At 41.3% G+C, this 14,351-nt stretch overlaps 1 protein-coding gene across 8 annotated transcripts in view; it reads left to right on the top strand.

Moving 5' to 3' along the window:
- The first annotated feature begins 6,197 nt into the window (after positions 1-6,197).
- The window catches only part of CC2D2A (coiled-coil and C2 domain containing 2A), a 445,922-nt gene continuing 437,768 nt past the window's right edge, over positions 6,198-14,351 (top strand). For 3 of the 8 annotated variants that reach the window (XM_070757359.1, XM_070757362.1, XM_070757363.1), the window contains exons 1-2: positions 6,201-6,649; positions 12,371-12,420. In XM_070757359.1, the coding sequence (XP_070613460.1) occupies positions 12,417-12,420 (4 nt within the window). In that variant the 5' untranslated portion in view covers positions 6,201-6,649; positions 12,371-12,416. Of the gene's footprint in view, positions 6,650-12,370; positions 12,421-14,351 lie in introns of all 8 variants that reach the window. The other 5 variants (XM_070757360.1, XM_070757364.1, XM_070757361.1 and 2 more) reach the window with 2 other exon arrangements.

The following is a 14,351-nucleotide window of genomic DNA, read 5'->3' on the forward strand; positions in this document are numbered from 1 at the left end:
GGTGCGGTTGGTCAGCCAACTGTTTATCCATCTACATGTGTAGTAATCTCCATTTTTTTCTAGTTTGTGGATTAGGAGATTGTGGTCGACTTTATCGAAAGCCTTACTGAAGTCCAAGTATATGACGTCCACTGAGTTGCGTTGGTCAACTGACTTGGTTATGGTGTTGAAAAATGATATGAGATTACATCAGCCTCTTTGCTGTCTGAACCTACTACCAGCTGCATAGGCCACTGGCAGGCCACAACAATTTCCCTAACTGAAAATGCAACTGCACAAATGCTTCTTTTACTAATTGTGTCCTAGACTACAAGAGTCAGAAGGAGGGGTGTGTGGGTCACAACCCACCAACTTGATTAATTGGACAATGTGATTCGTGACATGGCCAATGAGAAGGGGGGAAGCAGGGTCAAGATGATGTAAAGCCAGGTCAAATTCAGGTCTGGATGCATCAGAGTCTTGCCAAGATGTCGCTTTTAATAAATCTTTTTATTTCTTTTGGACTTTGTCTCATAGCTCCTGAACTAATTAGAGTGTCTTTTGGAAACCACATAGTCAGCTCCTGGTCTTGTTTTTCTGACTGTGTAGAGCTTCTTCACCTTTGAATGCAGAACACATAGTCAATCTCATTTCTGTGTTGACCGTCTGGTGATGTCCATCTGTAGAGTCGTCTGTTGGGTTGTTGGAAAGAAGTGTTTGCTATGACCATTGTTCTTGGGACAAAATTCTACCAGCCTGTGCTCTGCTTCATTTTGTACCCCAAGACCAAACGTGCCTCTTATTCTGGTTATCTTTTGGCTTCCTACTTTAGCATTCCAATCTCCCAACAGTCGTCTTTTACCTTTTTATAATCAGGCCTGCCACATTTTCCATTGTGGGAAAATGAGAAGGGGGATTATATGGAGTAGGTGATATGTAGTAGTCTAAATATCAATCTTTCCAGAAAATCAAGGCCGCTGTGCCTGGCAACTGCGAGGAACTAATGGGTTGCCATCTTCAGTTTGTATGGTGCCTGATTGGATCATGTAATGGGCATGTGGGTGCTAGGTAGGGGCTTGAATTTTTGTTTGGGTGGAGAAAACCTGGAAGCTTTCAAGATTCAGGTTTTCTCAAATGTTGCCAACATGGCATCTCTAATAAATTGAGACTTTGAGGAACCTGTAGCCTTGGAATCTTATTTCATTGGGGGTGTTTATTGGAATGCTGTCATTAATCGGAATCTCTAGATCACTAAACAGCACCCCGAAAGAGGTCTGAGGTGTTGAATCCCAGCATTCACCTGAAGCCCTGGCAGCATGAAGAGTCAGCTAAGACGGAAGAGGAAAAGGAGGACTTCCGATGGTGACATCAGCACCAGCAGGAGTAAAGAAAGAGGCTCTACTGTATTTCCCAAACTCTGAATTTTAAGGCCTGGAAGCCATAAAGAGGCACTATCTGCCCCAGAAGGTAAGTAGGAAAAAAAGGAAATTCCAAGGAGAAAGGCAATCTCCCCAAAGGTTCAGGAGTACCCCTTGATTCTGGCTGGGAAGAAACCAACTATTTTTGGCAGGTTAAAAGTGCTGACAGCCCAGGAGTAGGACGCAAAGATTTAAAAACAACATAAATGCACTGGCAAGAAAAGAAATCCCCAAAAGGAGGTACAGATACTGAATTAAACTGTGGATCTGAATTATCGTGACTCAAAGATTTGAGGCAGAGTGATTGTCTGACAGCAGTGATGATTGGGAGGAAGGAAAGAATTGAAAATGTGGTTGAAAAGTGACACTGCAAAGTAACAAAGAAGCGAGCAAGAAGATAAAAGAAACTCCTATTGGATACAGTTAGAAACTATGGGGATTGGCAGTTACAATTTTCATTTACTCCCTCAAGGAAATTTATAAAAATATGTATAATTCAATGGATTTTAGGGGCCGATGTCGATGGATTAAATAAGTGACTGGATTAAGTAGTGACGTTTGTTGTGTTGGACTTACTGGCAGATCCTATAGAGGTTCTTTCTAGAGACTGTACACTTGAACAACTTGGATTATTTTAGAAGAAGAGGCCAAATTCTGGAATTTGAAATTGGAGAATATTAAAAGCCCATTAAATATTAAAAGAGGAACAGTGGTGGAAAATAAAAATGATGCAAGACTGAAAGAATATTGCATAGAGCTACGGAAATAATATAAGATGATTTCACTAAAAATATTAAAGGACACTGGATAAAATTATTAACAGAAAATAAGAAAACTAAGAGGAAGGGTGGTTAATTGTGTAATTTATATAATTCATATAATATATCATTTATTATTTAAGACATTTAAGATTGAAAGACTATATAATTATATTGAACTATACTATAAAATATATAGGAAATTATAGTGATATAGTTGATTACTTTTTGGATTGAAATTTCAAACAGATTTTATAAATTATTTGGTTGTCTGATGTGTTAAATATTATGTAACAAGATTTAAATAGATTTAGATCTCTACAAAGTAAAGATAACAAATATATATATATCATACAATAACTTAACTGATAATAATTATATATGTGTATGCATGCATGCATTATTATCAGTTAAGATATTGTATGACATTTTGGAATAATATATTAAAAATAGAGAAAATGACAAGTGCCACTACAATAACAAAGTTAAGAAAGAAAACATCCCCAAACCCTGCATCTACATCATCTTTAACAGCACAACTACACTCCATAGTTTGAATAAGAAAAGGAGGAGGAAGGAGGGAAATTGCCATCCTTCAATCAGTTTGAATTTACAGAAGCTGGGGAAACAGCAGCTGCCAGAGAACTGTGAATATCAATAAGAAAAGGAGGAGGAAGGTAGCGGAATCATATAACTGAACACTCAACCCCACCCAACCAGGATACAGCTCTCCCACCACACTCCCACACTCATCTTGCAAAATACCTACAAACACTCTACAAAAGACAACAAATTACAAGCACAACTTCCCTAATTCTACTTTCCCACACCCACCTTGCAACCAACCACACACCCGGAAGATTGTACCAACCACACACATGGAAGACAGACCCACCACACACAAGGATGAGGAAGGAACTGACTGATCGTGTTCTATGTTCACACTTTTGCCCTCAAACCTAAACTTTACATGCAACAAATGTAAATTAATCCAAGTAATTGAGGAAAAAATAGAAAACCTAGAGAAAAACCTAAAAACTCTGAAACACAAATATCAAAACCAGAAAGACCAACAAACTCCTAGCAGAACCAAAACCTCAGAGGAGCAAAACAGAATCAACACCCAAGAGAATGAAAACAGCTGGACACATGTCACCCAAAGAAGGAAATACAAACCAAATACAAAACCGCTACCAATCCCCCCCCCAACCCCACTGCCTACAATTTCCCCAAGATGGGCTTCTAGCAAGGGACAGGCTACACCTTACCAGGGCTGAGAAGAATCTTCTAGGAAACCGAATAGCCCAACTTGTCATGAGGGCTTTAAACTTAGACTGAGAGGGGAGGGTGACCAAACTAGGAGATCAAACAATGAACAAAATAAGTATGGGGAACAAGTCAAGCTCAAACAGCAGCCAGAAGATACAAAATGCCCTCCGAGTATCAGGCACAAACAACTCAAATGCCTTTACACAGACGCACAAAGCCTGGGAAAGAAACAGGATGAACTTCAAATACTAATGCACGAGGGTGAACATTATTTAGTTGCAATAGCAGAAACCTGGTGGGATGAAACATGAGTGGAACACGCAGATAAAGGGATACAAACTTTTCAAGAAAAATAGGTCACACAAAAAAGGAGGTGGAGATACACTGTACATAAAAGACCACTACACTGTCACAGAGCTGCATCCAACTAAAGAAGAAAACCACCTAGAAAGCATATGAAAGCATAAAGGAAAGAAAATGTGATACAACAATAGGAGTATACTACAGGACACCAAATGAAACTGAAACTATGGACAACCTTTTTTACAAACCAATTAATGGAAATATGCAAAAAGCATAACACAATTATAATGGGTGACTTTAACTACCCTGACATCAACTGGAAAACCAACTCAGCACCAAGCAAAAAGTCTACCCAGTCTTGCAGATAACATTGTAACCCAAAAAGTGACAATAGGAACTAGAGAAACAGCAACATTAGATCTAATAATTCACCAACAAAGAAATGATAGAAGGAGTTGAATTAGAAGGGACGTTGGGTGAGAGTGACCACGTCATCCTAAAATTAAACATAATGCAAACACAAACGGCTGGTCCTAACATCACTGTTTGCTTCAAAAAAGCAAACTTCAACAAACTTAGAGTTAACCTAGGAAAGATCCCCTGGATGGAAGTCCTAAAAGGTACAGTTTGGAAAAAAGTATTTAGTCAGACACCAATTGTGCAAGTTCTCCCACTTAAAAGATGAGAGAGGCCTGTAATTGACATCATACCTAGACCTCAACCATGAGAGACAACATGAGAAAACACATTCAGAAAATCAGAGTCTGATTTTTAATGAATTTATTTCCAAATTATGATGGAATGGGAATCAATGATTTTAAATTAGAGTAATTAGAGTTTTTTAGCTATATTAATTGGATTTTTAGATATGTATATTGTATATTGTGGGGGCAATATGCTGGCTCTGTTAAAAAGTGCTATTGCTAACATGTTGTAAGCCGCCCTGAGTCTAAAGAGAAGGGCGGCATAAAAATCGAATAAATAAATAAATAAATAAATATTGCTTTGATATGTTGTGAGCCACCATGAGTCCTCAGAGAGGGGCAACATACAAATCCAATAAATAAATAAATAAATAAAATAAACATTCCAGGAACTCAGTATTAGTTCCCCACAAATGCCCCTCCCCACAATGTCTCATTCCCCAGATGTGCCTGGTGAAGCTGGATGGGACACTCTCCTCCTGAGTTGTCTCCTCCATCTGAGCTGATCCCACCTCCTCTGCACTCTGCAAGCCCTTGCCTCAGAAGGGGGTGGTTCATGCTCCTTGGCTGAGCTCTGTTTCTGCCTGCAGGCCTTGCTAATTCCGAACAGCCTGGGCTGACTCTGCCCTTCCCCAGTTTCCTCCAAGGCCAACAGAGCTGCCATCTCACTCACTGTCAGTTCTTGTTCCAGCTCATCTTCTACCACAGACTCCATCTACACGGAGGGAAGTAAGCAGTGGGGTACTCAGTGCTCTTCAATACCTTCATAAATAATTTAGATGAGGAAATAGAAGAAATCAAATTTACAGATGTCACCAAGGCAGCAGGAATAGTCAACATCCCAGAAGATAATCTCAAGATCCAGATGGATCACAACAGACTTGAACAATGAGATATATATAACAAAATGAAATTCAGTGTAAAGAAAACTAAGGTTTTACACTTAGGCAAGAAAACCAAATGTTAGGTGATTAGATGCATGTTACCTTTAAAATATGTCTAAACCCAAAATAAGCCCTAGTTTGGGTATGCCCAGTCTAGTTAAGATGGACTAGGGGTAACATGATAGCAGTATTCCAATATTTGAGGGGCTGCCACAAAGATAGATTTAAACTATTTCCAAAGCACCGGAACACAAGACAAGAAGCAATGGATACAAACTAACTAAAAATAGTTGTAACATAAAAGAAAGAAGAAATTTCCTGATACTGAGAAAAATCAACCAGTGGAAACCCTTGCTTTCAGAATGTGTAGGTTTTCCATTACTGGAGGCTTTTAAGAAGAGACTGGACAGCCAGTTGTCTAAAACCATAAAGTGTCTCCTGGTTGAGCAGGAGGGTTGGACTTGGCGACCTCCAAGGTTCCTTTCAAATTTGTTATTCTATTCTGATCGCCTACATTAGACCTATCCAACCATGCACGCAGCCCTCAACAACTAATGAAGCCCTATAACATAATAATATATAAAAAAACCCTGACCCTTCCTGCAAATGAAGTTTATTTATGTACATTAATTAAGTTATGGTGTATAGTTGTGTTTTATGTATTTTATATACAGCCCAAGAAAATTCTTCACTCAATGAAGCCAATGTCGGACGGATGCTATTTATACTTCACAGGCTCGAATGGGCACTTGGTTGGACAAGCCAGCGGAAAAATCCCAGAGGTGAAGAGAAGTGACCGTCGCGAGAGGCGGAACTTTGCGTAAGCACTGCCCGGGGAGGCGTTTGCAGGAGCGCTTCCCGGAGCTCCCCATCCCACCTTTTCCAAAGCGTTCAAGTTCGTTCCAAGACGAGACACATCCCTTGGAGATAGGTGAAGGGCCGGTCGAACTAAGTGCTCCACAGCCGCCAGCAAACAGCCGAGGGATTTCCTTCAACTTCTACAGCCCCAAAGGAACGCGTTTTCCACGGCCCTCCCACCGCGCCAACGCCGGACTACCGTCTCTACTTCCTGCGGCCGACCCCTTATAGCAAGTAGCGTCGCTCCCTCTATTTGCGCGCAGCCGCAGTAAGCCGGAATCAGGCCGACCCTGCCCAAACTGATGACTCTGCTTCCCAAGCGGTATCCCAGAGACGGTTGCGGCGGCGGCTGTAACTGAGCAAGGGCGCCGAATAGAAGGAAGGGCTACCGTTTGGCCGGCCGCTGCTGACCCTTTCTGTAGGTCCGGTGTGTCTTTTAAACCAGCCGGCTTCGCGCCCTGGCGCGGCGACAGAAGGTGGGTGCTTAGGGCTTCGGGGAATGGGAGTTTCACAAGCACGATCGGTTTGCGGGATCGATGGGGACCCACGCCGCTTGCGCGCCCTTCGATTGCCGCCCCCAGCTTGGGAAGAGGTCTGAGCGGATCCGTTCATGGGCAGGCCGAGGCCAAAACAAATTAGGATTGACATCTGGTCGGGCTAAGGTGACGCGTTTGCCGAAGCTGAATTACCAACATCGCGCTGCCTTCAGACAAAATGTCCAGGATTTTTCTGTTTCTCGGTTCGTCTTGTAAAATGAATAGCAAAGTGAGCAAAGAGTGTGTATAGCGCCCTGAGCTGTAAAACTCAACCAGGTAAATGCTAACTAAGCGAAGTGGAAATACAGCTCCCAGGATTTGTCCTGACCCACTTAAGTTCTCTCATCCCAACTTGTTGCTTGTATCCTTAAGATTTTTATTAATATTGATTGTTTCGTGACAATAATTGACAATAATTAATAGAATAGAATAGAATTCTTTATTGGCCAAGTGTGATTGGACACAAGGAATTTGTCTTTGGTGTACAGTATATGCCCTCAGTGTGCATTAAAAAAAGATACATTTACACACGGGAATGATGAGGTACAACACTTAATGATTGTCATAGGGGTCAAATAGCAATAAAGAAACAATATTAATAAAAATCTTAAGACTACAAGCAACAGGATGCAGTCATAAGTGGGAGGAAAGGCCATGATCTTTGTTTTTTCAAAATGTATACCCAGGTTATTGTTATTACAGTACTGAAGAAGAGCTTGCAAGGCTTTTGTAAGGCCTACTGTCATCCTGGAGAGGATCACGGCATCATCTGCATAGAGCAAAAGGGTGATGTTTCGGTCTCCTATTTTGGGGTGGTGGTGATTTGGTTTGTTCAACCATTTTGCCATATCGTTTACATAAAAGTTGAAAAGTAGGGGGGGCAGGATCACCCCTGTTTAACCCCTCTTTCAGTTTTAACTGGCTTTGAGAAGGACCCTTGCCTATTGCACCTCACCTTGAGGGACATCTTGGTATGTAGGGCACGTAGTAAATGAAGAAGCCTTTGATCAATGGAGGCAGCTTCCAACTTCTCCCATAATTTAGTCCTAGTTACTGAATCAAAGGCTGCCTTGAGATCTATAAATCCAGCATATAGTGATACAGGACTATTTGAGATGTATTTTTCTATAACATGGCGGAGGACTAAGCACTGATCAATAGTGCCCCTTCCCTCTCTAAAGCCGGTTTGCTCTACAGTGATCAGATTCTCAGAATCCAGCCACTCCTTTAGCTTGCCTTGTAGGTGTTTGGCGTAAAGTTTACTAATTATATTTAGTAGACTTATTGGTCTATAATTGGCAGGGTCATCTCTTTTCCCCCTCTTAAAAATTGGGATCACAATTGACAAGCCCCAATCATCTGGGACGTAGCCAGTGGAATCAATATACGTGAATAGCGCTGCCAAAACTGGTGTTCACCATTCAAAGTTATTCTTCAATATTTCTGAGGTAACCGAGTCAGCTCCCGGGGCTTTGCCTGACCTGAGTTGGCCAATGAGCTGTTCGCAGGAGGACCTTTAATCTTGTCTCTTAGTTGCTTATACTGTTTTTGAGGGTAACAAGATGATTTAGGCTTGTTTTGTTGCCGTTCCCAGTCTCACCTTTGTACCGCTTATAAGCCAAGGTGAGAGCTTTCTTGGCTTCTACACAGTCCTTGTCAAACCATTGTTTCGAGGTAGTATAGGACCTCTTAGCTGAAAAGTTTCGATCATATACTAGAATTGGTTGAAGCTTATGGATTATACTTGTATATGATTCTAGTAAGTTTTGGGAAGGGTTGACTGTGATACAGGCTGAGCTAAGTTTTTGAAGATTATCCTCTGATAGAGCTTTTTTCACCTTTTGGTCAAGTTGTTGGGACCATTTGACTCTACATCTTGTTGGGCCTGTTGGAGAAATTGCAGGGATAAATTGGTCTGCAAGGGGCATCTGCCTGATGAGAGACTTCATCATGTATATACATAAAGGTAGATGATTGCTTTTCAAGTAAGGAAGGACTTCAAAATTTTTTACATAATGTAATAAGTCCATATAGATTAGAATATAATCAATAGTGCTGGTTTTGGACCCTGCCATAAAGGTGATCTCGCCAGGATAATCTCCAGCCCAGGATCCGTTGGCTATATAAAGATTAAGTTTATTCGCCATCTTTGCCAGACAGAGGCCAGCAAAATTTGCTTTCTTGTCTTTAGAGAGTCATGTGAGGGAGGAGTTTGTCCTTATGGGAACCTCCGCTGGTGGATGATGATGATATTTAGTATATAATGTGCAATCATCTGGACCCAACCGAGCATTGAAATCTCCCCCCCAGTAAGAATCTTGCTTTTGGATGGTCCATGTGTAGTTTATTAATATAATGTTCCAACTCCATCCATACTACAGTGATTTCAGCTTTTCTTACCAATGGCGGAAGGTAAATGTTAATTAAAAGCAGGACTGAATATATCTTGAGGAGAAGGGCCATGGCCATGTGTTTTAGTGGGACAATATGAGTAGGCTCTGCTCTCAAATTGGTAGAAATGAAAATACCCAACCCTCCCTTCAGTCTCCCTGGCCCTCTACCTACCCTTGCTTCTAGTTTATACAAGTGATATCCATTTAACAGAAGGTCATCCCTGGTCCAGGTCTCTTGCACCAAAATGATATCCTTATCTATCAAAGGATCAGGATGAATTAAACCCCTAAAACGATACCACCCAGGTACATTCCATGACATAGTACTTAAGGTGATTTTCTTATATTGGGTCTCTTCTTTTACAGCTCATCAGGATATTTGATTTATACAGAGGGAATTTGTGGGGTTGTTGCAATGGATTGAGGTGTCATCACACTCAAGGTTGGCCTTCTCTAAAAGAGGGCTGTCCCATCTAAATCCTGTATAGACTCCTGGGGAAATTGTTCAGGGTAAGAGTGTTTAGCACTAGCTAACAGGGCTTGCCATTCAGATACCTCCTTACTAGATGTAGAAGAGGGGGTTGTCAGATCATACACCATTCGGCTTTGAGATGATGACACTGATGTGGGGCCTCTCTCACTTGCTTGTATTACTGAGTGCATCATTTGGTAGTTACATAAGGATGCTAGTGTCTCCTTCTCTGCTAGCCCCTGTGTGTCTTGGCTTCTCTTTTCAATAAGCTAACATTCATGCAAACCCCTCCTAGCTGCTAATTATATAGGTATCTGATGTGATTTTGCCTAGCTTCACCTATTGCTTCCTGTCGGTTAGGAAGCTTGTGATTCAGTTACAAGTGTGTTCAGGTACCGCTAGCTGATTTAGTTTAGTTAAAAGAATGTCCAGTATGATGGTGTTGAATGCTGAACTAAAGTCTACAAAAAGGACCCTAGCATAGGTCTTTGGAGATTCAAGATGTTGAAGGATGTAGTGCAAAGCCATATTAACAGCATCATCTATCGATATATTTGCTTGGTATGCAAATTGCAGGGGTCTAGCAGTGGATCCGTGATGGTTTTCAAGTGGGACATCACTAGCCTTTCAAAAGTTTTCATAACTACAGATGTTAGAGCAGGGGTAGGCAAGGTTGGCTCTTCTATGACATGTCGACTTCAACTCCCAGAATTCCTGAGCCAACCATGCTAGCTCAGGAATTCTGGGAGTTGAAGTCCACATATCATAGAAGAGCCAACTTTGCCTTCCTCTGTGTTAGAGCAACTGGTCTGTAGTCATTCAGTTCTTTGATGGAGGGCTTCTTCGGGACTGGGATGATAGCAGAGTGTTTGAAGCAGGAAGGAACATAGCACATCTCTAGTGATTTGTTGAAGATTTGGATGAAGATGGTACCTCATGATTCTTGAAAAATGTATATTTTCTTTTATGTACACTGAGATCATATGCATCAAAGACAAATTCCTTGTGTGTCCAATCACACTTGGCCAATAAAGAATTCTATTCTGTTCTGTTCTATTTTTTCTATGAGCAGTGGTGGTTTGCTGTCAGTGTGGTAGATGACTGCACTCTTGTAGTGGCTGCCAGATTATGCAATTTACTCACGACTGCTCTGGTGTCAGTCCTTTCAGCATCACCATCTTTTTTCTTTAATTTTTGTATTTTTTTTCCCTGTGCAGAAGCAAAATCTCATAGATATCTCACAAATCTCACAAAATGTCTGTGTATTCACAGAAGCAAAAAATCACAGAAATCTCTCTTGCACGCCCCCTGTGAGATTTCAGCCTATTTTTGCTTCCTGCACATGCACAGAAGCAAAATTACACTGGGGATGCACGCACTCATGCTGCCTCTGGCCCTTCTTGTGATTCTAAACTTCCAAGTCAGAATCTACAACTGATTTATTTTAAACTCCCCAATCAGGAGTGGTCCAGTTTATGATGTTTATAATTTTGAAATTGCATATTAAAATACACCATAAATACAATATACAAAGAAGTATTATATTAAATACAATATATACTAAAACAACCTGAACTTTAAACTAGAATTACTCAATGCAGCAAAATAGAGGAAATCCATAACCTTGCTACAGTGCAATAGTTGTTAAATTGTTGACAGAGAACACGTCGCTGTGCCACCATATATATCTCTTCACTCACTTGCAGCCAAAGAGGTCCCAGATGGATTTTAGGTGTTCCATCTAAAAGTGTTTTCCCTCTTATCCCATTGCCCTGCAGACAATGGAATGTGTATGTGATATGTTAGTTCAATTCATCAAAGTACCGTATTTTCCGGCGTATAAGACGACTGGGCGTATAAGACGACCCCCTAACTTTTCCAGTTAAAATATAGAATTTGAGATATACTCGCCGTATAAGACTACCCCTCTTCTGTACATCATAGACCTGACTGAGTCTAGGTCTATGATGTACTTGCATTGAGAAAAAAATCATTTCTGAACATGATAACACAATATTTTAATTACTGCGGATGGCTATGGCGCCGAAAGGAAAAAGAAGTTGCTGAGCGATGCCGCAAGACGCTGTCTCCTCGAGCGCTCCCTTGCCTCCCGAACTCCCGCCTGTGAAGAGAAACCAAAGGGGGAAATAAAAAAACAAGGCGTCGGGCGAGCGCCAACCGATTCCGGAGCTCCCTCGCCGGCTTCATCAACGCGCTGCTGTTGCTGCTGTCGCTGCCGCCTGAGGCGGCGGCACTCGAATCTGGCGTGGTGGAAAATCTTTGCCTGCCTCCAGATTTTCCACCACGCCAGATTCGAGTGCCGCCGCCTCAGGCGGCAGCGACAGCAGCAACAGCAGCGCTTTTTCCTTTCGGCGCCATAGCCACCAGCAGTCCCCGGAGCCAAAAGTGAGCGCGGGTCCGCTCCCCCCCCCTCAATCCCGCTCCCGGCCTCCTCCCGCCCGCGGCTGTGGAATGGGCGCAGTATCCGGCCTATAAGACGACCCCCCACTTTGGAAAAGATTTTCAGGGGTTAAAAAGTCGTCTTATACGCCGGAAAATACGGTAGTTCTTTCCAGGGTTGCATTGCTATTGTGCAGAACTTCCACTCCTGAAACCAGACATAGCTGTTTTAAGGAGACACATACTGCTGCTCAGCCCTGAATATCCTGAAATATCTCCTATTTCATTCTCCAAAATGTTAAATTTTGCTTCTTTAAAAAAAATCTTAATGATGTTAAATTTTGCTTCTTTAAAAAAAATCTTAATGATACCTTTGTTGTCATTCTTGTTTTCCAGGATCTGGAAAGCAGAAAAAGCTGTGGAAGACTGATCGTTCCTCAGAATGAGTAAGTGCACCTGTCAGCTGGGCTGGCACATTAGTTGAGATCGGAGAATAGATTTGTCAAAATCAATAAAACAGAACACTGCAAACAGAGTACATACAGTGAAGTATGTACATAAGAGAAAATATATATTTGTCAAGAATCATGAGGTGCATACAACACTTAATGATTGTTCATCTCTGAGCAGAGCTGCCCCCGTGTTCAGAAGCTCTCTGCCTTTATTGGACTTGTGGTTTATTTTTTATAACAATTTTCTTGTGTATACAAGTATAAAAGTTTAGCTTTTACTAATTTAATTACAATGCTGAATGGTTGATATATGACACATACAGACAAACCATATCAAGGTATTATTGCTAACTAAACAGAATAGTGTCTAATTAACTTTTTTTACTTTAGACAAATTGAAGAGTTTTAATTAACTTAGATAAAGCTGGGTAAATAATCATTTCCTTAAACAGATTAAATAAATAGGTTTGCTTAGTCATATGAGCCAGACAGGCATACCATAGTCTTGGCAGATATTGATAATAAACCTACAGGTGGGGGAGCACTGTTACAGGGTTAATCATTTTCACTTGGGAAGGACCATATGAACTTTGGTCTTAACTTCTTGCAGGGGAGTTTTAACCTCAAGTATTTTGTAGAGAGGTAAACCTTGTTTCCTATTTGGAAATGTTGGACAAAGATCTTTGATAAACTGAAAGACAAAAAAGACAAGTACAAAAAATGGAAAGAGGGACACATAACCAAGGCAGAATATTAACAGATACCCCAAATCTGTAAAGATGAAATCAGGAAAGCAAAGGCTCATAATGAACAAAGGCTTGTAACAAAAGTTAAAGATAATTTTAAAAAATTCAACATATAAATAGGAAAAAATTCAAGGACACTGTTGGACCACTAAAGAGAGAAGCTGCCATGGAAGTAACAGGCTGCAAAGAGAAAGCTGAGCTGCTTAATTCATTCTTTGCATCAGTATTCATGCAAAAAGAAACTATAGCACACCTACCAAAAAGATTACTGTAAAAGACTATGAATAAAAACTAAAATAATCAAGAAAATGGAAAGAGAACACCTGTCTGATCTTGATGAATATAAATCACTGGAACTGAAACAATTACATCCCAGAATTTTGAAGGAGCTGGCAGATGTTATTCATCCATTCAACCAGGGACATGGATGTGGGTGCTTCCGTGGGTAGTTCTGGCATGGGAATGAACTCTTGGCTGCAGTGACTTGGAAAAAAGTCAAACCAGTGCTGCTATGAATGATGTTGTCATATGCTACATCTGCAAATGGTAACAGCTCTGCCCAGTCATCTTGTTGGTAATCTACATAACAACGAAGGTACTGCTCTACAATCACATTGGCCTGTTCCGCTGCACCATTGGTACTCAGATGAAAAGCTGAGCTAAGTCCTTGCATGGACCCAATCAAGCATATGAACGCTTTCCAAAACCTGATGGTGAACTGCATACCACTATTGCATATGATTCTCTTGGCCACCCCATGCAAGCAGTAGACATGCTTGATGAACAACTTTGCTATGTGTCTGGAAGATGGCAATCTAGAACAAGCGACAAAATGGGCTTGCTTGGAGAACAAGTCCAGATCATAGTATTGCCCTTGCTGTCCTGGTTAGCAGCGCCCAATGAACGGCAAAGGTTTCTTTCTCCTAGATGTCCTATCTCCTCTTGGTCGCTGTCAGTTTTTTGGAGATGTAAGTGCATGGCAGGAGTTGGCCTTCTTTGTTCTTTTGCAACAGCACCGCTGCCACAGCCATATCTTTAGCATCCAACTGAATTATGAATTGTCATTTGGAGTTGGGGTGCTGTAGGATCGGTTCCTGGACAAAGAGCTGCTTCAGTCTTTCCAAAGCTTTCTGGCAATCCATCATCCAGCCAATTGGCTGGTTTGGCTTTGGCTTGGTT

The sequence above is a fragment of the Erythrolamprus reginae genome, chromosome 7 (genome assembly GCF_031021105.1).
Source record: "Erythrolamprus reginae isolate rEryReg1 chromosome 7, rEryReg1.hap1, whole genome shotgun sequence".
NCBI classification, from domain to species: domain Eukaryota; kingdom Metazoa; phylum Chordata; class Lepidosauria; order Squamata; family Dipsadidae; genus Erythrolamprus; species Erythrolamprus reginae.